The 27,292-nt window shown below is 32.2% G+C and overlaps 2 protein-coding genes across 5 annotated transcripts in view; one reads left to right on the forward strand and one right to left on the reverse strand.

Moving 5' to 3' along the window:
- Nucleotides 1–1,154: 1,154 nt before the first annotated feature.
- On the reverse strand, nt 1,155–18,360 carry LOC124360317 (copper chaperone for superoxide dismutase). The gene is made up of 6 exons (XM_046813825.1): nt 18,010–18,360; nt 17,583–17,790; nt 6,242–6,437; nt 5,350–5,416; nt 3,156–3,337; nt 1,155–1,956 (listed from the first exon to the last, which is right to left on the reverse strand). Exons 1-6 carry the CDS (start codon nt 18,022–18,024, stop codon nt 1,800–1,802), a joined length of 825 nt encoding a protein of 274 aa, XP_046669781.1. The 5' UTR covers nt 18,025–18,360; the 3' UTR covers nt 1,155–1,799.
- A 2,471-nt stretch (nt 18,361–20,831) lies between these two features.
- Nucleotides 20,832–27,292, forward strand: part of LOC124360318 (protein crumbs-like) — an 83,632-nt gene continuing 77,171 nt past the window's right edge. For all 4 annotated transcript variants that reach the window (XM_046813826.1, XM_046813828.1, XM_046813827.1 and 1 more), the window contains exon 1: nt 20,832–21,108. In XM_046813826.1, coding sequence (XP_046669782.1) covers nt 21,078–21,108 — 31 coding nt within the window. In that variant the 5' untranslated portion in view covers nt 20,832–21,077. The remainder of the gene's footprint in view (nt 21,109–27,292) is intronic.

The raw sequence follows: 27,292 nt of genomic DNA on the forward strand, positions 1-27,292 counted from the left end.
GTGTAATGACAAAAAACTAAGTTCTTTCAGAAGTGGATTGTTATCTTCATACAATTATCAGTTTAATTTCACCTTTAGTACATTTAGTTTCTATTTTTTTTTAACATTGAAGAAGATGTAATTAAATATTTATTGTATTAACCATTTAAAGATTTAATAATATGAAAATTCACAGAAAATTGTAGATAGAACCCTCTGGTTCTGACAATCTTGGTATCTTGATGTTTTGGTAAAAATAAAAGTATGAGCTGGCACAAAAATCAAATACCAACTGCAATCAGTAATTTCAACTTCAAAGTTTATAATTATTTCTTGTAATATATAACACAGTTGTAGAATTTTTCATATTTTATTAAATGTTAAACCTTCTCTTTCAGCTGACATTATTTTTTGTTACTGTGAGGATTTATCAAAAGGGTACTTATACATGCAGAAGTATTGTAGTACTTATAATACTGAGCGTATAATGCCATCATAAACTGGATGCAATATGCACAATGATTTGCCACATCTGAAAGGCTCAGTGGGAAGAATCTCAAGAGAAGTCTACAAGATTTTCTGGTGCAACAACCACTATATAAATTCAAAGTAACTATTTTTTAAAGCAAGATACTATATTTCTTTGACACCATTAAATGTTTTTATGGACATATAAATAAAAATATGCAAATAGTAAATCCCTTACATTTGCCCTTCTTAATCGGATCTCAGAGGTGCTAGAGTTAACATACCTTTAGACCAATGGGTTAATATTGCACTATTTCATGAGAACCAAAGCTATAGCAATATTTGCAAATAAAAAATGATTTCATAGAGCAGCTTTAATTTTGTAATAGATCTCCACATCACATACCTTCTTTTACCAATTCCGTTATTAGACCCTTCACTACATTTAATGGTTAAGTGTGTACCATGCCTCCATCAATGGATACCTAAGAAGGTCCATATAATATTGAGAATCATAATTGTGCAAGTGTGCAAATTACTGGGAGTAAAAAAGTTCAAAATACAGCATATAGTCTTAAAAAATTGCTTTTGCCAAGCAAATAATTAAATTTACTACAACACATTTAATTTATATTCATGATTATAACATCCTCCTCCTTACAGTCTAATCAATAAAACCAGGGAGTTATAAAAAACTTACAATAATATAAGCTTAAAATATTTAATAATTATTTACAAACTTAACACATGATAAAAATATACAAAATTCTTGATCTGAATAAGTAAATATCACACCATAATATTATCTTTTAACCTACAACCACACTAAATGATGAATTAAACCCAACTGTACATTGTATCACAAAGAATGTTTAACACTTTGGCAGCAACATTATCTATATTAAAATTACAGAACAGAATCCTTTTGACACTAAAGACAGCTTGTAAACTTTTGAAATTAATTTTTTTTAATAAAAAAGATTTTGTAATGAATGTTTACTATAACTTTGCTATAAGGATAAAAACAACACTTCTACCATTGAATTAGTCATAATGGATTTTTTTACTAATTACTAAAAAATTTACTTTTATCATGCATTTAAATAGTTTATTACAAGTTGAGATATGAACTCCTACCAGTTAAATAAAATTTTCTCTATGATTAAACTAAACAATAGTTTAGTCTAAAGTACTGTATGTCTAACTTTTGGAAGCAAAAGAGGTTCTTCGATTCTTGGCTTTGTAAATTCAGAATAAAAATAAATGAGACTCAAAATGAACATAATAGTAAAAATATAAAGTAAAAAGAGGATGAGAATGAAGATGAGGAACAACATGAAATCAACCAGGTGTCATATGTACGCACACAGGGAACTCTGAGTAACCCGACGTCCAGCACCTACAACGGGTCGATCTCGCTCATCCCAGATGGTGACTCCATCACATGCACAGATTTGTTTTTGGTTCTCAAATAGTCCTGCAGACCGAGAGATGATTCCACAAGACAACCTGCAATAAGAACATCTTATATCATACAAAGAACTCTAGATGATCAGACATGTAACAACTATAGTCAGGGTTATCCTTCTTGACTCTCTTCTGTCCAATTCAATATCTACCACCTACAACAGGGCAATGTCTCTCATTTCAAATAATGACTACATCTCTCATACATTTATTTCTTAATCTCTGACAGTCCCCTGCAAACCAGATAATTCTATATGAGTATCTGCAATATAAACATATTATAACACACAGAGAACTGTAAGTGACATCTAGCATTTGTGTTGCAACAATCCTTCTCGTACTTGATAATGTGAAATGTGTAAATATTGCAAGTAAATTGATAAGCTTGTTTTTGTTCTACATTGTTGTATGTGATGACTAACATTAAGTATTTCCTGTTCACTCCCATTCCCTTCTTGGGTTTATAAACAAAACAGGAACACTGTGGTAGCACAATATTTCTAGCTTTCAATAAAAACAGATCATATTGCCTTCAAATAAATCACCATCTGTTATTATTTACACCACTTACAGCTATGACATTGCTGGAACAAAATTAAATACTAACTGGAAATTAAGTAATAGCTTTTTGTTCAAACTTTTAATTGTAAATATATAATATTTTATCAGCATGCATTTTGACCTAGACCAGTCGCAGTGCCCACAAGCCCATTTCATTTGCATTTTGACATTTCAAAAAGACCGGACTCCTCTTTCACACCTGAGCCTCTCAAGCACTTTACACACTTGACTTTAGCTATCCAGAGTTATAACTATAACACAGGGTTTAAAGCTCTTGTTGAGGGATACAAAAGGAAACCATCAATAATAGCTAAAAACTTCTAAAACATTTACATTAGACTAAAATAAATAGCACTCTTCCCAAAACCTTCATTGAGGCAATGTTCTTTTAATCGATTTGAACAAACTACAATCAGAAATTCATTGTAGACGTAAACCTTGCCATCATATTATATTGTATGCTTCACTACTCAAGACTTCAGAGTTACTCTCAAATTAAAGGTGTTATGTTGTACAAGTCACATATTATAACTTTTGTATGATGATTTATTTTGTCCTAATAACCAGAAGATTGTGTTTGGGTATTCCTAATACACAGGGTGGGACAGCTATGGTCTGCTACTTCCAACAATATGTAAGTTAGTATCACTTTCTGCCACAGAGAAAATGTCTCTACTGACCTTTCACCAGAATTGCCATCCTTAAGTGAATTCGGTGAGTTGCCCTTGCCCAGGTCGTCAGCACCCTCAGTCACCACCACAGACCGACCAATCACGTCCCACACTTTCAGCACCTTGTCCACCAGTCTGAACGTAGCTCTTCCACTCTCATCAGCCTCTATATTGCCCAGGTCTCCGGTATGCTAAACAAAGCAGGAATAATAATGGTATGATAACACAAGAGTGATGAAGATAATGCTAAGTTGTTATCTTACTGTTTGGTGACAATAAGCAAACCACATTGAGTGATGATTATGTCATGATCGCCTCCATTAATTAGCCAAGATCTCCTCAAGTTCTTTCTTTCACTCTTACACAACTGTTAACTCTCCAGAGTCACTAAATCTATTGAGAAAAAATATGACACTAGCAAGAAGCACACCTTGGCAATTAAATATTGTACTTAACATTAAACTTTATTTTCAAAGAAAGTGTTGAAGGAGGAATAACGAAGTACCAACTCATGGCAAATAGTACTTGAATAAGAAAATTGAAGAATTCCCATCTTGTTATTGTAAACTTTCAAAAGTATAACATTGTGTATATCATTGTTATGATCTGGTTTTTTTGTGCCACTATAATTTATTCACCTTCGGGTAAGTTCTCTGGGATTCTTTTTCTCTTAGATACACATTAGAAGAACCTTCAATAGGCTTGAAGGTTATCTCGATAAAACTGAGTGTTCATAATATACAGACGTTGGCTCTGAAAGAGTTAAAACCGTTTTTCTAAAGTATTTGGCAAATAGATTTTAGTACATCTATATTAATATCTCCCATCACAGGACTAGCGCATATGACCTGATCCTTCAATTTCACTTCATGGAGAACTTACTTCTTAATAGACAACATAAAAGTGATTGAGAGTCAGTCTCATTTTGTGTCGGAGCTGAAGAAACATTTTCTTAACCATGTGACAGCGGACCGGAATCCTATTGCTTACTCGGTATACCTGTGCTAATAATATTAATGAATGTTGTTTTATAATTAACTTTAAAAAACAATATATATATATATATATATAATTTAATTATTTATTTGATCATTATTGTTCAAAGTTATATTTAGGATAAAGCTCTTCTAATTGCCTCAATAAAGAAACACATACTACCCTATTCTATTTTTTTCTTGGCTGCATATCTCTATTGGCGTTCCACACTATGTATATATATATATATATATATATATATATATATATATGCCATTTATATAGTATATATATATATATATATAGTAATAATTACAATAGCAATGAGATTCTTAGAATAACTGTTTTTGTTATACTACGTACACAATATTTTGTTAATTTTATGGTATATTTATTAAACATTATGCATACATGCCTCACAGTTCTAAATGTTTATTGGGTTACATGTTGTTTTTTGTTCATCTGCATATTCATTTTTAACCATCTTAAATTGTAAACTATTTGCTATTATAATCTTACAGTCATAATATCTAGTCAATGTCATAAAGAAAGATTATAATGGCTTCTAAAACTCACACCTTATGAAAGATGTAGTAAAGATAATGAGTGTTTTCACACTACACAACATGTCAACTGCACTGCATCACCAGCAATGTAATGTTATGAGTGTGTTCACACATGTGCTGTGCTGTCGACGTGTCGGGACTTGCTGTCAAGCTGTAGTCCCCTCGTCGTGACTGTTGCCATGCAGTCACATTTCAGTCTTGCCCTCTGTCAACTTTGCAAAATGCGTCATTATGCAAAATGGAAAAGAAGGAAAGTGCCTCATTAAGGTACGATATAGTTTCGCTAATTGAAATTAAACTTGTTGAAGCACATCCGTGTCTATGGGATAAATCAAATGAGGATAATGAAAATAAAATAGAGAGAAAAACAATTGGTTGTTGGTCAGTAAATAATCATTATGTTGTTTCTCGTATGGAAGAAATTTAAAAAGCTAATTGAGATAACAGATTAACTTTTCAAATAAATTACAGTATGCATCATCTAAGTAGTAGTACTCTTTCAATAACCTACTAATTTCTCTATGACTGACATTTTTATTTTAAATACCACTGTTGTTGCTGTTGCTGTGCTGTTGCAATGCTATTGAGATGTCAGCTGGTGTGAAAATGCTCAATAATGTTTTGAGATAACAAAAACATTAATGTCATATAATTAGACCTACCCTGTTCTGTGGGTCATCATCAGGTCCTCCATGTCGTGTATTTTGCAAACTGAAGTGTTCACCCACACTGAAACACACATACAAATGAATCTCAAAGGTTAAATTACATTCTGTGAAATTGGTTTGAAATTAAAAGGGGAAAGAGCCAAAAGTAAGATATAAATTAAAATGTGAAAAATAAATATGAACCCTATTTACTATTCTATAAAACTACTATTTAGTAGAATTCACTTGGTCTATCAATACGGAAAACAAAATTATCCATTCTTCTGTAAAAAAATATTTCCTCCTGATCTAAAAATCAATAAAAAACTAGTCTAAGATACTGGAGGATTGTCATAAATCATGAGGATGGCTTTGCTGATCATTTGTAGTCTTTTCACGATTACTGCTTGAATTCCGAAAACTAGCCACAAATTGGTCAATAGCCTTGGAAGTCTGAATTTTAGTTGATCTGAGCATTTATCTTGTTTTGCTGAATTAAATGTGCACTTGTTTTAACTTTTATGTGCATAAACCAATATGACCATCATACTCATATTGTACTACACTCAGAAAGAAAGATGAATTTAACAGTACCTATGCTTTTTTGCTATATTTACAATGGTGAATGTGTCTATAAAAGAAATGCTAGAAAGTGTTTTGATACTTCTATGATTCCAAATTGTAATAGAAATTCAGTGTTACAGTATAGCTTTTAGCAAGATATAACATTTGTATTTTAAAATTATGACATGATGTGCCCACTTGAAATTGTTTTTTCTAAACATTTTGTGAGGGAATTTATTTTGATTATGAAAAGTTTTATTCATCAAACTAACTTTAAACCGTCCTTATGAAAAAATGGATGGATTTATGTATATTTAATAAATAAAATGAAGAAGGATGCTACCTGCCACAGCCTTGAGAGATATCTCCACACTCATGTATATGCAGGCCATGTCTGCCTGGGCTTAGACCATCTATGGTTCCATCGATAACGCAGTGATCATTGTCTAGTTGAACCAGTCTCACCACACCCTTCACTTTCCCGTAGCTGTATCCTGTGTCTCCTCCAAGCATTGCCACTGCAGCATGCTGCTCCCCACCTGCAAATAGTACACTCTTTTTAAAAAACCTTAAATATTGCTATTTTTTATCTTAATAATTTCAAATTACTTTTGTAATTGGATTTTGAGGATTTAAATAAAGCTTGATAAACAAATATAATTAAATGTGTGTAACAATTTAAATTTTTAAAAACTATCTTTACTTTAAACAAAATTAAAAAATTGAAAAACATTTCTGGCTGTAAGAATAGTTAATTTCTGAGTGTAAAATACCCTTTACCATAAGGATTTCCCCATGTCATCTACTTTGATAAATAATCCTTGTACTACACTTTTATGAAAACTATTATAAAAATATTCCTTGAATTTATACCAAAATGGCAATATAGTAGGTGTACACAACAATTCTAGATGTCTGCCTGTCATATACAAATTACCGTTAAATACAAATCTTATACCAACAAAGAGTATATTATATTCCCTCAATCTTTTGAATATCATTGTTCACAATTTAAAATAAAGTTGATAAATTATATAGAAATCTAAGTGTATGAGTTACATCAGTCTGAGACTTAACCCTTTGAATGTTTTACAATATATTGTTGTTCATTTTTTCCGAAAACTGTTTTGAAAAATATTTTGTTGTTGTGTAACTATTTTCTGTAACATTATTTTTTTGTTAAACAAGCGTATTTATACTCAAATGGTTGAAGAATTAAATTCTCTTCACCGTAAAAATAACATTTTGTACTTTTCTTGAAGTTTTCATACAATATTGAGGGCAATAACAACCCAGTGATTAGAATGGCCATAGCATGCAATCAGTTGCTATAGCAGTGGAGTGACTATTGTTTCTCCAAATTACTTGAAATGTTTAGGATGTGTTCATATATTATATTTACTTTCTACATACATATATATATATATATATATATATATAGACAACCTATTTTGATGAAATTTTGTGTGTGTGTTGAAGGGGATTCGAGAATGGTTTAGATTCATGATTTGGTCCGATTTAAATAGTTTAATTTAATTAATTTTTTATTTATAAATTGTTATTGATGTTAAGAGTGTTTTATACTGGGTCCGGCAGATTGCGCTACGACACGTAATACAAAGTGAACTACTTTCAGATGTTAATACTTTCAGCTGAAGTTCATCGAAGAGGCAGAAACATTTGTTTACATTGAAATTTTAGTAACTATTAAATTACTGTAAACTGCTTGATCAGTTGTGTAATGCAGATTGCAGAGACGAAGTTAATAATTTTAAATTTTGATTGCACCAATGATCAATAACCCATCTAATGCCATGGAAATGCTATTTATACGCTCCGAAACCAACATATGAGACCATTGTTTTGGTTAGTGCAACAGCATAAATCAATTGTGGAACTGTAAATAGATTAGACCGGGGTGAATTTAAACGAACAGAACACTCATATTGACTGCAGCAACTTTTTAGTTAGACGATACACTTTCGTCACTGGGATAAAAATGCTAACTCTTATTGTTACTGAAATCGTTGGAGCACTTTTTACAAATTTTATAAAAACTGTTTCACTTTACGACTTCAGGACCCCAAAACACTGTTCTTTAAACTTAAATCTAAAATGAATCAGGAGATTGGAATAGCTTTGAGTGACTATCGATTATTTCAGGAGTGTTTATTATGTCATAGATAAAGAATACATGAATATATTGTCTGAGTTTTCAACAGGAAAATGCGTGCGAAGGCGCGGGTAACTGCTAGTTACAATATAGAATATTAATATTACTCACCTGACATTACCATCTTATTATTTTATGTTTTTATTTGACAGAGTTAGGACTAAAACAATACAATTTAGAGTTACTGGTAAAGAACAATCTGTATCTTATAACGAAAAGAAAGTTTTTAAAGGCCTTAAATTTAAATTTTATTTCTTAATTTTACCCGTGTTACAAAGCATCCATAAAATTGTTGCTATGCAATATTATCATAGATTGTTTCTTTCTGAAAATAACAATATTGGCAACATGATGGGTAAGAATAAAACTGTTATTACTTATTTTTATATAGCTTGCAAAGCGTGAAACATGGCTCAGCTGTTACACACCTTTCGGATGCCAAATAGAAAGGGGCAATATTTCTTTTTTAGATAATATCCAAAAGTGATTAGGCATAAACCTGAATTGAATATTTTATAGGTCTAAACAAACATTCGCCACAAAATTAAAATATATTGTTCTAAAATTTTATTTTTTTAGATACAATTTACTTATCTAATAAGTAAATCGTATCTAATAAAGAATCCAGACAGGATAGAAATGGATTTTGTGACACTCTCTACTCAAAACCTTACCTTAAATCTCCTTAGTAATCTATAATACACTGTCAAGATTGTATTAATAATTGTTTAATAACTGCCCCAAAACCTCCACATTGCTTTTGAATGGGTAAGAAAAGAGGCATTTCATTTTTGTAAGCAATCCTAAATTAACTTGTTTATGAGGAGTCCACTGAGCAATAATGGACTTCCTGCTCAGTCTTCTCTTGCCTGCTGTAGTGCTTGCTTGCATTATGCTCATAGTTGTGGAATGTTGTTAATTTCCCTTGGCGTTTAACCCTTCAACTAATGACTGACGGCACAGACGTTCATTAATACTGTATGTGAACTAATAAAGACGGCACAGCCGTCGGTCAACTTTCAGCTATTAACCCTTTAAGGAGTATGGACGTCATATGACATCTTCTTTTGATAGGCTAAAATGAGTAAAGGATGGAATCCAAAAAGTTACCAAAAAGAGTAAAAAATAAAAAACTTTAAAATCTCTTAAAATATGTTTATTTACATTTGAAAGCTTAATAAAAAATGATTACATGTTCCACAAGTCAATATTTCAGTACTCTTTCAAAATCAAATGTCTTATTTCCTCACTACGACAGACTCGATCAATATTGTCCGCCATTTGGACTACAGTAACAAGCTAGATGGTTGATCAACAAATATACGTCACTCTCACAGGATAAATATAGCCACAGTATGAAGTATACAAGGAATGGTTAGTATATGTGGCGGCATATTCTGACAGCAAGTGATGCGCGCTCAACACGACCTTTCGAGTCAGTGACTTCTACCAGGTGGCTACTGCGATCTGGTGGTAAAATCAGATTACAAGTGAATGCAAGCACAAAGATGGAAGTTAAGTATGTTGCCAATAGATGGAACCACTTTACAGACAATATACTTAAAGGCAATCAGTAATAACATTGCATTTACGATAATACAAAAATACAGAGGCAAAACGTCATATGACATTTTGGGCCACTAAAAGAATATACGTCATATGACGTCCTTACTCATTACGTTGAGTTTACACGCACTCCTTAAAGGGTTAATTTGCAAAAACCGTTTAAGTTATAAAGACATAACTTGTACCAGTCGAATCCTCTACTGATAAATACCAATTTACTTTTAATTTAAAAGAGGACATTACTTCGACCAAAAACACTTATTATTCCCAACAAATCAGTAAGTGTGATGGAGATGTTTCAGGACAATGGAAAATAATAAATAGTCTAACTGGGGTGAGTAAGGGCAAGTCAGTTGATAAAGTTATTTTAGATAACGGTGAGGTAATCACTGATAGCAAGGAGGTAGCCAGAGAGATTAATTCTTATCTTGTCAGTGCTCAAGGCTTGCAGTTAGCTCAGGGGCTACAGGCCGACAATCATTTTCCCTTAGTAACTAGTTTGGACTCCTTTTAACTCTCAGAAACAAACGCTCACGAAATAATTGACATTATAGGGAAATTAAAAAATATAAACTCGTCAGGCTATGACCAATTTAATGTTATTTTGTTAAAAAATATCGTGGTTAATATTGCGCCAATACTAGCTTATATAGTAAATTTAAGTTTTAGCAGTGGAATATTTCCGGATGCGTTAAAAGTAAGTGTCATAGTGCCATTGTTAAAAAAAAACAGAATTGCTATAAGCTAGAAAATATAAGGCCTATTAGTCTGTTGTCAATTTTTTCTAAAATAATGGAAAAGGTTATAAAATCTAGACTGTTATCATATCTAAACAAAAAGGCTTTTTTCAGTAACGCGCATTATGGCTTTAGGAAGGGTAGATCTACTGAGAATGCGTTAACAGTTTTCGTAGAAAACATTTATTCTAGTCTTAACAGTGGTAAAAAAACTACAGGGCTATTTATAGATTTTAGAAAGACATTTGATCTAGTGAATCATGAATTATTATTTAAGAAATTGGAGGCGGCTGGTGTGAGAGGTAGAGCCCTAGATTGGTTTATTAGTTTTCTCTCAAACAGAACACAGAAGGTTCGGATTGGTGATCACCTGGGTTCACCCTGCATGTGAGAACCGGGGTGCCTCAGGGGTCGGTGTTGTCCGATGCACTCTTCCAATTTTAGCAATGATCTATTGAAGCTTAACTTTCATGGTAGCGTGTGTGTTTGCTGATGATGTTGCTTTTCTTTACTCACAGCAGGACAAGCAACTGATACAGGCGCATGCATGTAATGATATGTTCTTACTGAGGAGGTAGTGTTTGCAGAAAAAAATGATAGTCAATACTAATAAAACTAAGTATATAAATTTTGATATTAGAGGATTTTGCTTTGACACTCCATTGATTTATCATTCAGAAGTTTGTAAAATAAATAACTGTAAATGTACACCTTTAGAAAAAGTAAAGTCATTTAAGTATCTGGGGATTATTTTAGATGAGAAAGTTACATGGGAAAAACATATATTTGAACTTCACAACAAGATTAAATTCTCGATTAGAAAGTTTTTTTATCTAAGAAATTTTTGTGATCCATCCTTATTGAGAAATTTATACTTTGCGTTAGCACATTCCCCTTTATAATAACTTGGGGTGGAACTTTTAAAGTGCATATAGATAAACTAAGAATATCACAAAATAAACTTATACGCGTCATAGCAAGTAAAAGCTTCAGAGAGAGTTCTTTTCCTCTTTATTCGCAACTAAAAATTTTGCCAATACAACATCTTTATGTTTTTAAAGTTTTGAGGGAGTTTTACTTGAGAAGTGGTAATAGAGGTAACAATTTAATTTATTCTACCAGAAGTATAAATCATAAACTGTTTAGGTTACCAAAAGTCAATAAATCACAATTCAGACAATCTTTTTCCTACGCTGGTCCAAAAATATTTAATCAGTTGCCTTTGCACATTAAGCAGATAGAAAACTTTAAGGCATTCTGTGCACAAGTAAAAAAGTGGCTTTTTAGAAAACCAGAATTAAGTTGCTTATTTAGAATACTATCATAACTATATCTGTAAATTTTTGACATGTTAATAACTGTATAATTTAATAAATTTTAATAAGAAAATAAGTAAAATTAATGTAAATAATTAACTATTAGTATAATATAATAATTGATTTAGGTTCGCAGAATGATTGTGGACGCTGCAGAAGCTCATATTTTTAGATATGTTTTAAGAAGCTAGACATAGAAATTCATTTTGTTTTAAACCTGTAAGTAGGATATTAATATTGTTGTATATATTTTAGATTTTTATTTATTTTTTTTCTCGCTGACCTCACTACTTGTAAAAGAGGTCAGTGTATTTTTCCTATCATTGTTAAGTTAATTCAATTTTGTAAGTTTATAGAAAAAAAATCATTTATTCAATTTATTTTGTATAATTTATATTCATTATATTACTTGTGCTGTAAACATGTGAGACAATCTTACCTGCCTAGGAATTTTAACCCATTAACCACTCACCATGGTACCATCTCGTAATGGTCGTTGCGGTACCAAAACAGACTACCACGATGACACATGTTATGAAGCATATATTTTTAAACTTTTTTACGAGCCTAATAATAAAGTTTATGTATTAAAATTAAACATAAGAACATGTACTATACATGTAAATATGTTTTAACTCCAGAAAAACAACGTGAATCAAGGTAAATTACTATTTTGTACTTTTTGTAACGAGTTACGTAATTGGTGTCTTATTTTGTAAAATTTTGAAATTTTATTTTATGTCATGTTTCTGCAGTATAGTCTATGGTTTGAGTAAACAAACACGGTAATGATTGACATACTTTCTGGTTTTTTTTTTTTCATTGGTGTAGTTTTAATTTTGCGAGCATGGCAAAATCATGTATTCTCAAAAATTATATTACATTTTAACCTATTTCAATAGCCAAAAAGTAGTAGCTCAGTCAACCAAATCACAATAAAATTGAATCTTTTGTGAGTTTGCAGAAACATTTGTGACCCGTTTAAAGTTAACTGAATGCAATACTTAAAACTGAATTATCAATTCATAATACCACGTGTCATCCCTGATACCAACCATCCACGATTTGGACACCTGTCTCCATGTCATCCTAGCGATAAATTGATTACAACATTTTATTTCCGAAGAGCTACAGGATTATATGTCCATGGCTTCATTTACCATATGTTGTGTGTCATGACATCAATCAATCAATCAATCAATAAATACTTTATTCAAGTAAAAAATGCACACTGTACATTGAATAGGGTCAAAATAACATTAATTAGTTTAACATAATTTATGCTTAGTAATTAACAGTTTACAATTAATTGTTCAAAGTATTATACACTACTACTATTTTACCAATAAAGTTTACATGAACATATCGCTTTAGAGTAAAAAAATTTTGCTATCTGTGATGCCATGATCTTGACACTAATCAAGGAGAATATAAGGAACACCACTTGGCACCTATGCTGCTGCCACGTTGGTTGAACATAAACAGATAAAATTATGATGCTAATATACACAACAGGGAATCTGTTGATGGCTTAGTTAAACAGTGCAATATCACGTTGAATAGGTAGCATTTGACTAACACATTGACTGTGGTAGACGTATACTAATACCACTATGACTCACTCATCAAGATCACTCAGTATAGAACAGTCTTAAAGATATTAAGTTATATTTGGAAGAACCACAATAAACATTATATATATATATATATATATATATATATATATATATATATATATATATGAATTATATACATGAATTATATGTATCTTTATTCTTAAATATCTCTCGTCAGGACACTTTTAACAATTTATTAAAACACACACACACACACACACACACATATATATATATATATATATATATATATATATACGGGGTGTCTATAAAAGAACTCCGGGGTTTTAAGACAAAATATTTTAATAAAGTAAAAAACGTACATACATGTTTTATACATGATTAGTAAGATTACATTTTCAAGATTTTTTAACAACTTTGTAAAGTTCAATGTGAGCTCCGTTAGTGGCACGGCACACGTCGAAACGGTATTCTACCTCTTCCCATGTCCTGGCGAGCATGTCTGGGGGAACGGACGCCACGCAATTCACTATTCGTTCCCTGAGATGGCGAACATTTCGAATTTTCTCCGCATAAACAAGATTCTTGATATGCCCCCAGAAGAAAAAGTCCAACGGAGTCATATCAGGGCTCCTTGGTGGCCATGGAATAGGTCTTTCCCTTCCAATCCACCTGTTACCGAAACGAGCGTCCAGTGACTCACGCACACGCAAACTGAAGTGTGGCGGCGCCCCATCTTGTTGGAAGTAAACTAAACCTTTCTCCGCCTCAATGTCATCCAACTGAGGATAAACATACTCCTCTAACATGTCACAATAGACATCACCGTTGATATTCCTTTCGGCAAAAAAGAAGGGACCTATGACTCTGTCATGCATAAGAGCACACCAAACATTCACTTTGGGCGTGTCACGTTCGTACTCAATAAACTCATGGGGCGGCTGTGAACCCCAAATTCTGCAATCATGCCTGTTTACAGTTTCCGTTCACATAAAAAGTAGCTTCATCACTAAAAACCACACTTAAAAAAAAATCATTATCTTCATCAATTTTAGCCAGCATGGAAACAGAAAAGTCGAATCTCTTAACCTTGTCTGCCGGTTTGATATGGTGTAAAAGTTGAATCTTATAGGCAGTTAAACGAAGTCTTTTATGAATTACCTTATGGACTGTTGATCTTGGTAACCCCAATTCCAGACTGCGTCTTGTTACCGATTTCTTAGGGCTTCGAGTGCATGAAGCTCGGATTCTGTCTACATTCTCTTGAGACACACGCGGCCTACCCGGCAACTTTTGCTTCAAAACACTTCCTGTTTCCTTGAACGCACTTAACCACTGACGAATTGTTTTGTCTGTAGGCGGGTCAACACCATAGCTACGTCAAAAGTTTCTTTGTACAGTAACAACAGAATTAGTTTCTATGAGCCAAATAACACACTGAGCCTTTTGTTGAGGGGTCGCCATAGCGCGGCAGTCCAGATGACACTGACTGCCTGCCGCAGCCGCTACGTCATTTCAAGGTCAACGCTCCGCAGTGCTGCCAACTATTGAGAGAAACATTCCCAATTGGTATGAGTAAAACTCTTTGAGCTGCTTGTTTCAAAGGAATTGATCAAATGTTCCTATCTTTTAAAGTTTTAAAAATATTAATTTTTTAAACCCCGGAGTTCTTTTATAGACACCCTGTATATATATATATATATATATATATATATATATATATATATATTGTTTCAGTCTTATTCATGCCTGATATATATGTGTGTGTGTGTGTGTGTGTGTGTGTGTGTGTTTTAAATTGTTAAAAGTGTCCTGACGAGAGATATTTAAGAATAAGGATACATATAATTCATAGAGGAAACAAATTATAAATTGTAATAAACACTGATTTTAACGTTTTAAATCCTAAATGGTGAAATAGAATGTAAATATATATATTAATTTGGATATTCATCAGAACTGTAAGTCTGAATTTAAACGCATTTTGCATTAACATTAACCCTATTAGATTCGCGTTTGCAATAACAATAAATAATAATAACACAATAAACACAATAAATAATAATAATAAATAACAATAAACTATGTCTGTTTGCAGCTATGATTTGGGCACACTACGTGTGGGAAACCATTGAGCTTATTGTGTTGGCTTAAGAATAAAATTCCAACACTACTTTAGTATTATATAAATGTACATGCTGTGCAAAAATTAGAGTATTATACCATGTCCTTCAAGAGATAAAGGGCTTCAACTTTAAATAATTTTTAAAATTTCAGATTTTGACGTGACAACGTCTTAAATTAGGTTGCGGCTCGGAGTCACTCATGAAAAAGTGTAACGCCCGGTAACGTTACGATGCCCGTCCAGTGGGTCCGCCGCACGGGATAAAGCAGATAACTATGTTTAATCGTGAAAATGTGGAGTGCTTAGATTCGTCATTTACAACAACTACAACAATAAAGGTAAATAACTGTACACTGATATTTCATTATCGTAAACTATGATTGATTGATTAATTGTTAGATTGACACAAAAGTTGAGAAACTGAGTTTATAGGTTATGTCATACTATTGACAAATGTTGATAGTGTTAAGTAAATTATTAGTTTAAATCACTCTGCAATCAATCGTAATTCAGTCGATTGAGAAGAAACAGCGCGTATTGCTAGTCAAACATTTAAAATAACAAATTATAACCTCTAACCTGTCATAACAGTGCGACCAAACAAACGAACTAAACCGACCAATCACCACGCGCGGAGTTAGAATTTAACTGTGTTTAGCAAGAATTTCAAATTCCAATTTTAGTAAATGTTTTATTCAACTTTACCATTTACAATAACAAATTTTAATTAATTTCAAATTATGTACAATGTTTTAGTAAACAAAATATATTTCTATAGTTAAAATTTGTGCAATTCTTATTTTCATTCAATTCCTTGTTCCTATTGTGCAATTTAATAATATTCATATCAATAAATATTCTACCAAGAAAAAGACGTTGTCACGTAAAATCTTCGCCCGTAAAACCGACTTTACAGGCAACCATAATTTTTTTTTTTAATTACTCAGTAGATTGAGACATAATTTCTGTTTGTTGTGAGGTCGTCGCCTTAGGACTTTGGCTACATGCAATATATCTGAAAATGACTACTGACTGATCTAGTGGCTCTGTCACTAAAACTACAAAGTTGCAGAGGAGTCTAAGTGGTGGATTCAGGATGTTCTTTTCTTCTTCCACAGTGAATATGTGATAAACTATATTTATGAACAAAAAAATCATTCACTGTAGGTAATCAGTCTGATAAATTAAAAGTAGCTATTGGTTATAGGAATAAAATTGAAACTGGTGGACAGACATTTTGCGTTTCGGTATATTGTATTCTTATAATCTATATGATCTATCATTGGCTGCTTTCATCACAATAGAGAGATGTAGTCCATTTATTGGTCTAATAACCTATCCGGTTTAGATCTATCAGCCATCACCGCTAAATATAAATGGTACTCACTGTGGTTGCTACATCATCATCGATTAAAATCAATGCAGAGTAAACACATGCTAATTCGGCTTTTTAGTTAAGGAAACATGTTTCAAGACTAATACTCTATTTTATGTTAGTACGCTATGCCATCTAACTGAACAAATAGTTTGAACCATGATAAATCACTCCTTGTTTGCTTCAAAAAAAAATTAAATTTCCCAATTTATTACAGCAAACTTTGGAGGCTGTTTAGGGAACAAAACTTTACATTTAGAGATATAAAGAAAATAACAAATCTTGTAGAAGTGATCTTTCCAAAAATAAATGGAGTTGGTTTGAAAGCTCTAGCATAATAAAATACAGAAACAATCAATTTGACACTAATTTCTGCAAAGCTAAAAATTGACAGATTATCATACACAAAAAAGCCCACCACGCATAAAGGGTAAAAGATAAAATTCTTAAAAATCATTTTTAATTCTCCTATGAGTATGGTAAAAACATATTAGAAAATGAAAATATTTTTAAATGGTTAAGCAACTAATTTAATTTTTATTGGATCACATCATATGGAGTGGCCCATTACTCAAATACCACACAAATGATTTTACTTAGTTTGAATTTATTTCAACCAATATTGTTATATATAGTACATAAAACGCAGTTGCCTCTATTAGCCTTATATCTGAATAGCCTAACTATAATTATTATGCTTTTATATTAATAATACATAATTTGGTTTGCTGATTTTACTGTTGTGGTGGCCGCTTATTATACTAGTCATAAGTAAATATTACAAATAATACACTTAAATAAATTACATATATTACCAGATTGAAAACCATATCCTCTAAGGATAGCTCTCAAGCCAGTTGACTCAATGTGGGACTGTATTACACTGGATGGTAAACTGGTGTCTACAACAACGGTCTTTTGTTGCAGGTCTACATCTACATTATCAACACCATCCACTGACACTAAACTGTTTTTTATCTTGGAAACACATGATTGACAAGTCATGTTCACAGCAAACTCAATCTGAAAACAAGAAAATTATTAATCCACACCAATGTTTCATTTGTTTGGCTAGGTTACTTAGCTTTATTAAACTACTTATTTACTGCATAACTGTAAGCTTACACTATTATTTAAAAGTAGGGATAGCCTAAGCCTAGTTTACAAATGTTTGTGTTTTACGCCCATTGGCCTGCTATACAAGGAAAACGTACTCCTTAGAAATATGCACAATCATCATACCTTTGAACTTGCCATCTTTTTAAATCGGCTACTAAGTGTTGATTTTAACTACCATAAATTAATTTTCACTTCTCTTGTAATATGTATCTACAAAAACATTAACAAGTCTTTTAATTCCCACCAAAGCAACAAGCAATAGTGGTACTGAACACAATACAGTGATATCGTAATAATCAGTAAAAGCACTTAATGTTTACATAACTAATTACACAATCATTCCTCGTTGTTTAAACAAAACAATATAGCGAAACCCATCGAGACAGTGCCGACAATGTCAATGTCAACTTGTCAAGTCTATAGGACAGATGCTTACAATTGCAATTCAATATTTCTGTCACTCATTACTGAACGAACACAAACAATCGCTAACTATCGATTTGTCAGTCAATGAATTAAAACAATTTGAATATCGATAGTTATTTTCTGTGGTAGGATGAACAATTTTATTCTTTTTTATCATTTGACTCTATGATACCTTCGACAAGCGGGTTTCTTAGTCCATTAGGTTATTTTTTTATTTTCTTAACATTAAATCATATGGGCTATCTTACAGAAGATTATACTAATGATTTTGATAGTTATTGAATCTGTTCCTAAAGCCTCGACCTTAATATTATTTGAGATGTTAGGAATGATACAAAGTATTAAAACGTTATTTAAGAGAATATGCCCTTTAACTTCAAAACTTCATTTTCTTGCATGTGACATTTAAGATATTCTATAAAAACATAATACAACATTTAAAATGCGATATCTACATTTTTTCGGTGGATTTTTGAGTGACTACTTATCACTTGGTAACAATCCTCGTGAGAAATTTAGGCGACCTCCTTGGGCAGTGAGCCAATTAAGTGTGGTTTAGGGATATGAGTTGAGCAGTATACACCATGAGATTATGCCTCGATTATTTTAGGGGTTCAAGTGGAATTGAGGAACCAAACAGTTAAGAAATCGGCCAATATCGGAAGGAGATAAGTCCCTCTAAGAGGGCAAGGTAGTCGGTTCAAGCTGTATAGGTAGAGACAGAAACCTTTTCAGCAAGCAAAACGCTTATGTAAGACGGTCCAGTGGTGGATGAAATGTAGGTCTACTGCAAGGTGCAAGAGAAGCAGTTTACATTCAGAAAAGCCGTGATGGAACATTAAATGGTCATTAATCTTGTAATTTATTCCTAAGGATACTCCTAGCACAAAGAGACTTTCGAGATGGTAAAAAGCATTTTTGGAAAAAAAGTATACCTAGTTGACGGTGTATGACTGCTCTTCATGAAATGCTTTAGCGAAAAAGGATATTTTAATCTTCTCTGTAATATTGATGGAACTATAAATTGCTTACACTTGATTCAAAGCTGTGTTTGTAACACTAAAAGAGGGGAAGGACGTGGTCTTTGAATATTAGTCTTGATTCGATCCACGAATGAATTTCTTAGGGTCAGGAGCCTTCTAGACCGTAAAGAATTATAGGACCATAGTTACCTCTTGAATAGTCTGCTACCACCCTAAGGTGGCACTGAAAGGTGCTTTTTGGGAATAAACAGATACAACTAAGGTCGCGGATACGTGAGAGGATGAGCGTGGAACTCAAGGTTTTCAAAGCTATCTTCAGCATAATTAAGCGGCATAAGTTGTATTTTTTTAGTATATGCTTTATAGAAGAATTTGATTTGTTTATAGGTAAGGAATTCTGCTGAGTTGAGGCTATTTATAATAGGAGTCATATTCTCCCATTAAAAATGCTAGGCTAAAAATAATTGTTAGAAATAGATGGAATACAATTTCTGAGATATATTATTATTATTATTATTTTAATGACCTTCCTCCGTCAAATTATCTGAGTCTGACATTAGACGGCCCTTGTTGGTCTCGTCAACGTATTTTCCACATGAAGACGTAGATACTCCACTCTCAAGAAATCTAGTTAGGAGATTGATGGGATGAGAACTCTTTACTGGGTGAACTCTTTACAAAGCCTATCACTGAAGAGACTACTGAGAGCAATTTTATTTGTATCTGCTGACTAATTAACTACGTCTATCTTTTGGTTCACAATAACATTAAAGTGTCACTTTCGCTTGTTTGAGTATAGGATATGTATAAACAATTGAAAATTGTCTATCAATCAAACTATCTCTCCTTTTTTATATTATTTAAAATGTATTTTGGAAAATCTTGATGTCTATATGTTTAGAGTCAAGATCTAGGTTTACAATATTGAATGTGTTCCTTTTCCTTTCCTGTTTTGTTTCATATTCGACAAGTATTGCATAATATTACGGTATAAAGTGGGACATTGATAACTTGTAAGACTTTTAGGAACGAATCGTCGTTATTAACACCGTGTAAAAAATATAATACCAGGGGCAATTTGAAGTATGTATTTCTCTACAAGACAAAGCTTAAAGCAAATTGCAGCTTCGTAAAATTTTCCTCTAAGAGATTTAAGACAAGCCGGTTCATCATTGCTGCAGATAGTGAATCAACTTCTCGAGACTGTGCCGGGAATTATTCTCATCTAAAATTTATGCTATTTGTAATACTGTTTTTTAATAAGCTATTTTAAACTTTGAAAATTAAATGTTACATTTTTGGTAACTTGTACATTGTCAAAAATTCAGTTCTTTACTATGTGTATGTGTGCATATTACTTAGAATAAATTGATTAATTGAATAAGCGTAATCTTGAACTATATTCCGTATGTTACTAATATAATCAAGGTGTAATATAAAACAAAAAGTAAAGTTTTTGACTGGCCATTTTATGTTTCGTTGTCCACAATGTATAACAGATGCAGCGCATTCTGTTGGCTGTTGTGAGAACTCAAATGAATCCCGACAAGGTGGTCGGTTGGTTTGTCGTTGAAAGTTGAGTGAGAGTTGACTCGTTGACTCAGTTCTGTTGACTGTCAGTGTAATACTAACGTTGTTGTGTGGATGTAGTTCGATTCTTCAAATTAGTTCCTAAGGCAGTGTGTATTGTATTTATTATCTTCGTACTAAAGGAGATCTTAAACTACGTTCTTATTATGGTCTAGAAGTGCTAGTGCTGAATTTTTATATTGATACTGTGAAATGATTGGATTATCAACTACATGGATTTTGTGTAAGTTGCATTAATTATCCTTTCTAGGTTAGGGAGTTATAGTCGTGTTCAATTTAACATGATTTATCGAATGATGTTTATTAGGAGCCTCACAATCATGACTTGTTATATGCATTAATTTACAAGTTAACAGAATTTGAAATTGAAAAAAGTTGAAACTTATTTTCATGTAACATGGATGATTCCTTACTGGAAGCTAATGAAAATTAATCCTTAATAACCAATTACATTAGAAAACGCCTTAATTCTAAAGTAAGTATTGTTTTGTTCCATAAACATGTTAGGCCTGGACTTTCCTACAGAAATTTATTAAACAGGCAGTTCTAGGTTCACAACCCAAATTATATGGGATTCATAGGAAAACATGTGAATCACTGGTAACAATAGCTTTATTGTCTTATATGTTTTAAGGATTTAATGCACTCATCATTGACAGGTAAGTTAGGCCTAAAAGCCACAACAGTATCAGTGCGGTCTTTTTGGGGGTAACATTTTAAATTTGAAACATCCATTGTCTACTGAAGTATTGAGGTGTAACTCACTGGTGACCAACACTGATCTTGCTTCACAATAAGAATGCATAGAAAAGTTTTAGGCTGCAGCCACTATGACAATCGAATCATTTATATTTCTATGTATATATATATATATATATATATATATATATATATATATATATACAACAGAATTACGTTATAGGTATTTCATGTTATGGTATAGTTCAGCTCTTTTTAAATCTAGTATGTATTTATTTTATTTTATGATGAGTTAAAAACTATGGGTAGGCTTTAATAAACGGTCTACACTCGTTATTCGGTTGTTTTTATCAAATGGTTCGATGTTTTTATCCAAAGGAATAATTCAATATTACTCTTTATTTAACTTAGCATATGATTTCAGCTTATCAGTTAAATAGTAATTTGAATTTAAGCAATAAACAGCTAGGAGTAACTAATATTTTGACACTTTGAAAATACCTAGCGATGAATGAGGAAAATATGTGAGGTATTTCTCACAAGTGACAAGATTTGTTTAATTCGGTTCAACATGTGGGTTTGGCTTCTGGTAACCCAAGGGGAGGATTCTTTCCTCCATTTCTCAAAAGCGGTTACTCATTGATATCTAGCTGGGCAAGTTATTAATATTGTAGGATTTCTTTGATATCTAAACCTAGGGCGTAGTTGGCTTTAATGTTTTGTAATGTTAGTGTTAAATTTATGTTTTTTAAATTGTAATTTACGAGATTCTTCTTGTTCCTGTATTTTATTAAAACTTATTGTGAACAAACGACTTGTACATATCGAAGTTGGATAATATATCGAATTGCCTAATAAAAACAACCGAATAACGAGTGTAAGTTAGGCCGCTTATTAAAGTCTCCCCAAAACTAAATATCTGTATACAAAAAGCAACTTGTAAAACTTGCTTCTTATTATTTTAACGTAATGCGTAACTGATAGCTCACAAGTTACTATGTCGTCATAGTAACCATTGTAGTTGTGGTCATTGCTAAAATATCATACAAATGATTTGACATTGTTTGATAACAGTAACCTATATTGTTATAATACATTAAAAACAGCATGAAATTGATTTTAAAAAACTGTAATAAGAATGGTCTTTTTATTCAATATAGTTTAATTATTTCTAGTCAATGATTTGGTTCGCTGATTCATTGATATGGTAGCCGCTTATTATACTGCATCCAAGTTTTAAGTTATATATCATTCATGCTGGCTAGGTAAGCTTTATGCGCAATGATTTCTAGTCTAAAATGGCACAAGGTGTTGAACACGGATGCAGTTAAGCTTTTTTGGTTTTATTTCGAATCAAGTCTGCTATGGAATGAACATAAGTTAACAACGTCTGCAGGAGTTTCTCATGAGTAGTCTACTTGTTGCGAAGACTTAAGCTTCTGTTAGAGGATCCCCTCGTTATTATATATCACAGACTCTTCGTCCGCTACCTTAGTTATAGCCTTCTGTTTCCCCAAAAGAAGGCTGTCAGGATAGTTTATTCGGTATCAATTTACAATAACGTGACCATGGAAAGGTATGTTCATTTTTTTCCCCTGAAAACTACAATTTTTCCTGAAAACAATAGTGAAGAAAAAATTCGTCGGCAACGAAAATCAAAGGAGTTACGATTTTTTGAAAACTCTGTTTTTGACAGTATTTCTGGCAATTTTACTGAAATGATGCTGACAAGTACGTTAATTCTGTCAACGATGCCTGCCCGCTGTGCAGTGCTGCGCACTGCTTGCTCTTTTAGAAAAAAAAAATTAACTCGAGCTTGCAAAAGTCGAATCCCAGATCACGTGATGCCCCTGATCCTTAACCCTCCAAGTGTTGTTCGACAAAATTTTGTCTGTTATTTTCCATTTTTAACGCAATAATGCCCAAAAGGCATCAATATAATACAATAATATACTTTCCCCCCAGTTTATATGCACCTGTGATAATAATACTTGGCTATAAATGCCCAACCCATGAAAAAAAGTCCATTTTTCACAGTTTATTCAACTGGTAGTTTGGAACACTGCAGACATATTTTCGATCCTTTTATAAAAGAACTGAGCTACACATGGGGCAACTTTAGACGAGGTAATGAAGTCAGCATTCCATGATGCAGGCTGAGTAAGAAGAAAGACTACTTCTCCATATTTGCTATGGGAATGTTGAAAAGTCTGATATGGTAAAAGGCCTGAACTATAGCAAATTCAAAACTAAAGTTAAGACCTGGTTAACTGAGAGAAATTTTTTACTTGCTGAAGAGTATTTTGACAGAGAATAGTAACCTTGTTTAGCCACCACCATTCTGGTATTAGTTTTAAATAATTTTATATATTACTTTTTGTTGTTACTAATTTATTTAATTTATAAATTTATTTATTTTGACGCAAGCTCTCCTGCTCTGCAACAATAAAAGCATCTCCGAAGCCCTGTTGAATTTTTCAAATAGTTTCCACAAGGTACAATATGAAATGAAATATATCACTTTTCCACAAGTTCTCAGACAGTTCAAAACAAATATTTAATGAGCCCTCAGTGGAGGGTTTGAGATAATTTGGTAATTTAATAACAAAATCTGCCCTTATATTTCTAATCTTAAATACTAAAAAAAGTACACTTGTATCTGTCTTATTTAGTTAGTCTTAGTCGGTTTACAAATTACTGAATTATGAATTTTCAAAGTCGCAATTTGGTAAAGCACCACAACCATTATCTCTTTTTGTTCTTACCGATATAAAAACTAGAAGTTATTGTTTGTAAATAATTTGCTTTATATTTCAAATATAAACAAACACAAAAATAAACAAGCCGCATTTGAATTTAACTCCCATTATTAATGGAGTTAACAACAAGCTCTACAAGTTAGTTTGTGGTTAACTTAACTTAGCCATCTATACTTTTTAATCCAAGAGTAGGTTTTTACCTAGATTGACCTAGATGTACTCACCAAGTTGGCTTTATCCATACAATATGCTATCTTAAAAATAATATCTAGAGACTAAATATTAGATTACCTTGCATTTGAAAATGAATCACCAGAATTTTTTCTATAGTATAATTGCAATATAACACTTAATTCATGTTCCCTGGGTCAACTAGGTAGCAGTTTACTATGGTATAAATTATTAAAGTAGGTCTTTTAATTACCTGGTTCCTGATATAGATTAAGAGTCCTTTCGAATAATCCACTAATCTTAAAAAGCAACAAGGAAGTTCAGTATGTGTGGATCATAATATTTACTTCTAAGGTATTGTGAATTTACGATTTTAACTGAGCCTTTTCTTGGCTAAATGTTGGAGTTGTATGTGCATATTCTATTGAGATTACTTTAAGTTAAAATATTTAGTTTTGATAAATTTTTCAGTTATTTTAGAACATTTATTATTGATGTTACTAATGAAACAATTGCATTTTAAACACAATTTTCCTTGCTCCAAATAACCCCACAAATATTAGCCTACATGAGGATTTTAAAACGATTTTCTGAAATATATACACGTCTCCCAGATTCACATACGTTAACCATGCCAAATGATATGTTATTCTAATGAGTAATAATTTAAGGTTAACATGAAATAAGAGAATAAATTAGCTAAATTTATATTGGATTTTGTTATTTAAGTAGTGATTTTGTTTTTACGTAGTAACAAGTAGGAGTGCCTATGCCATAACTCATACAACAGACTTCACTCAACTCAAGTCTGTAGCTCATTTTATTCCCGGGATGTCCTACAGCAAACAGTCAAAGACAAAGAAAATAATTTTTACAGTCCCTGGAAGACGATAAAATTTGCCAGCCTAGTGAGACTCAAATGACGCTCAATCGAATCCAGATAGACATGCACTTTCATCGCATTATTTCATCTGTATAGTAATGATGTTTAATGAAAACCTAGTCTACATATGACATCTTTTCAAAATATTTTGCGAACAGTTAGGCTATGTAAACGCTCAGCCACTTACCATCAATCACGACGTTGCATAAATAGAAATGACGTTACCTGCAAAATTTCAAATCCATAGTTCAGTTCATTAAGATATCTAGTGGGATATAGACACACAGGTAAGGAGATAAAACATAATTAATTTGTAGATGCCTTTAGCGATGGCTAAACAAGATATACAAAGTTTATAGCCCATTTTATTCTTTATTTACCACCCTAGGTTGATGGCTTTGTTAATCCTCAGCCAAATAAATACCATGGAGAGACATGCGCAATTATCGAACTCAATCTTGGCCAAAAATAACCAATCCAATTTTAATCTGTATATTATATAAATACAGAATGATAAGATGGAGTATTGACGGGCCCGATGGAATGTAACGGAAGTCTTACCAACCAACCCATCATAAATCACGTTTAAGTGTCACATGGTTGAGGTTAGTTTGTTCAGAAATTTGTTTATTCTATGATTTTCTCGTTGCCACCACAGTTGCAAAATATTCAGTAATGCTCAGCTAAACACCATGGATGAGTGACATGCACCATCATTAATGGTCGATGTTCCTTGTATACAAAATAAAGCTTCGTGCAAAATTTGAAGTCTACAACAGGTCTTTGTTTTCGAGATATTATACGGATAGAAAGACAGACAGATAGGTAAATCATAGACAGGCGGACAAAAATGATTCCATTCATTGAGTTGGCTTTGCTAACACTCAGCCTGTAAGAAAAACTGTGCAAGTATGAATACGATTTATGAAATAAAGCTTACAAGTTTACAAGTGTTTATAGTTTTAAAACAGTTCCTCCTGCCCTATTTCACAACAATGATGTCATTGCTTACTAAAAACAGCAAGAAATGAATGAATGGAAACGAAGTGTCACTTGAAACGTGAGGAGAAACCCAACCTCTTATGCTACCACAAATGTAGAAAGTCAAACACTAGTGTAGAAAGTTGAGCAGTGTTGAAAAGTGTTTGTAACCTTCGGCTAAAATGTCGTAACTCCAAACTTAGCAAATTAACATTAGTTTAATATGGATAAATATAATCTGGACTATGAGAAGCCATACTCGTAGCTTTAGACTCATCCATGTATCGCCATTAATTACTTCAAATCGTAACGAAAAAGATCAACAAGACTGAATTAGATTTACCTTGAATCATACACTTGAAATGGAAGATACATGAAAGGTTATTTCAATCCATATATGAATGGTAGTTAATTATTCGTTGCTTCATAATATCAGTGACTCATTAATGAAGGGTGTCTTGAAGGTTTTTGTGAAGACAGTTCTAAAACTTTAACTGTGTATTTCCCTATAGTTGTTGAGGTTTAGGAAATGAATAATTTTTATTGGTTATATCAAACTTGTTATTTTTCTCACCAATATGAGTTATTCAACAAATAAACTTTGTGTATTCACTGTGTAAAATCGGTTCTAAAGACATGACCTTAATTGTTATACAAAAATGTTTTGCCCTTATTTTTTTGTTATTGAACTATGGGAATCTCCAATTTAAAAATAATTCAATAAGCATCTAAACGTAAATGAGTTTTTTGTAAACGTATTCTTTTAATTGCTGATTCTGTATATAATACTATTTCCTTGGTTCGGTATAGAAATTATATCAATATTTATATAGGCGAACCTAATCAGTATCGTATCCTTCATCGGTGAAAAACGGATGCGATATCCCCTCTACGAGTCTTTGTCTTAAAAATTG

The sequence above is a fragment of the Homalodisca vitripennis genome, chromosome 4 (genome assembly GCF_021130785.1).
Source record: "Homalodisca vitripennis isolate AUS2020 chromosome 4, UT_GWSS_2.1, whole genome shotgun sequence".
NCBI classification, from domain to species: domain Eukaryota; kingdom Metazoa; phylum Arthropoda; class Insecta; order Hemiptera; family Cicadellidae; genus Homalodisca; species Homalodisca vitripennis.

Excerpts from the sequence above, each read along its gene's own strand:
- LOC124360317 (XM_046813825.1), bottom strand. Across the intron at positions 5,417-6,241 it reads ATCTCTCAAGGCTGTGGCAG|TGTGGGTGAACACTTCAGTT; the intron begins GTAGCATCCTTC and ends TGTGTGTTTCAG. Across the intron at positions 1,957-3,155 it reads GATGGCAATTCTGGTGAAAG|GTTGTCTTGTGGAATCATCT; the intron begins GTCAGTAGAGAC and ends TTCTTATTGCAG.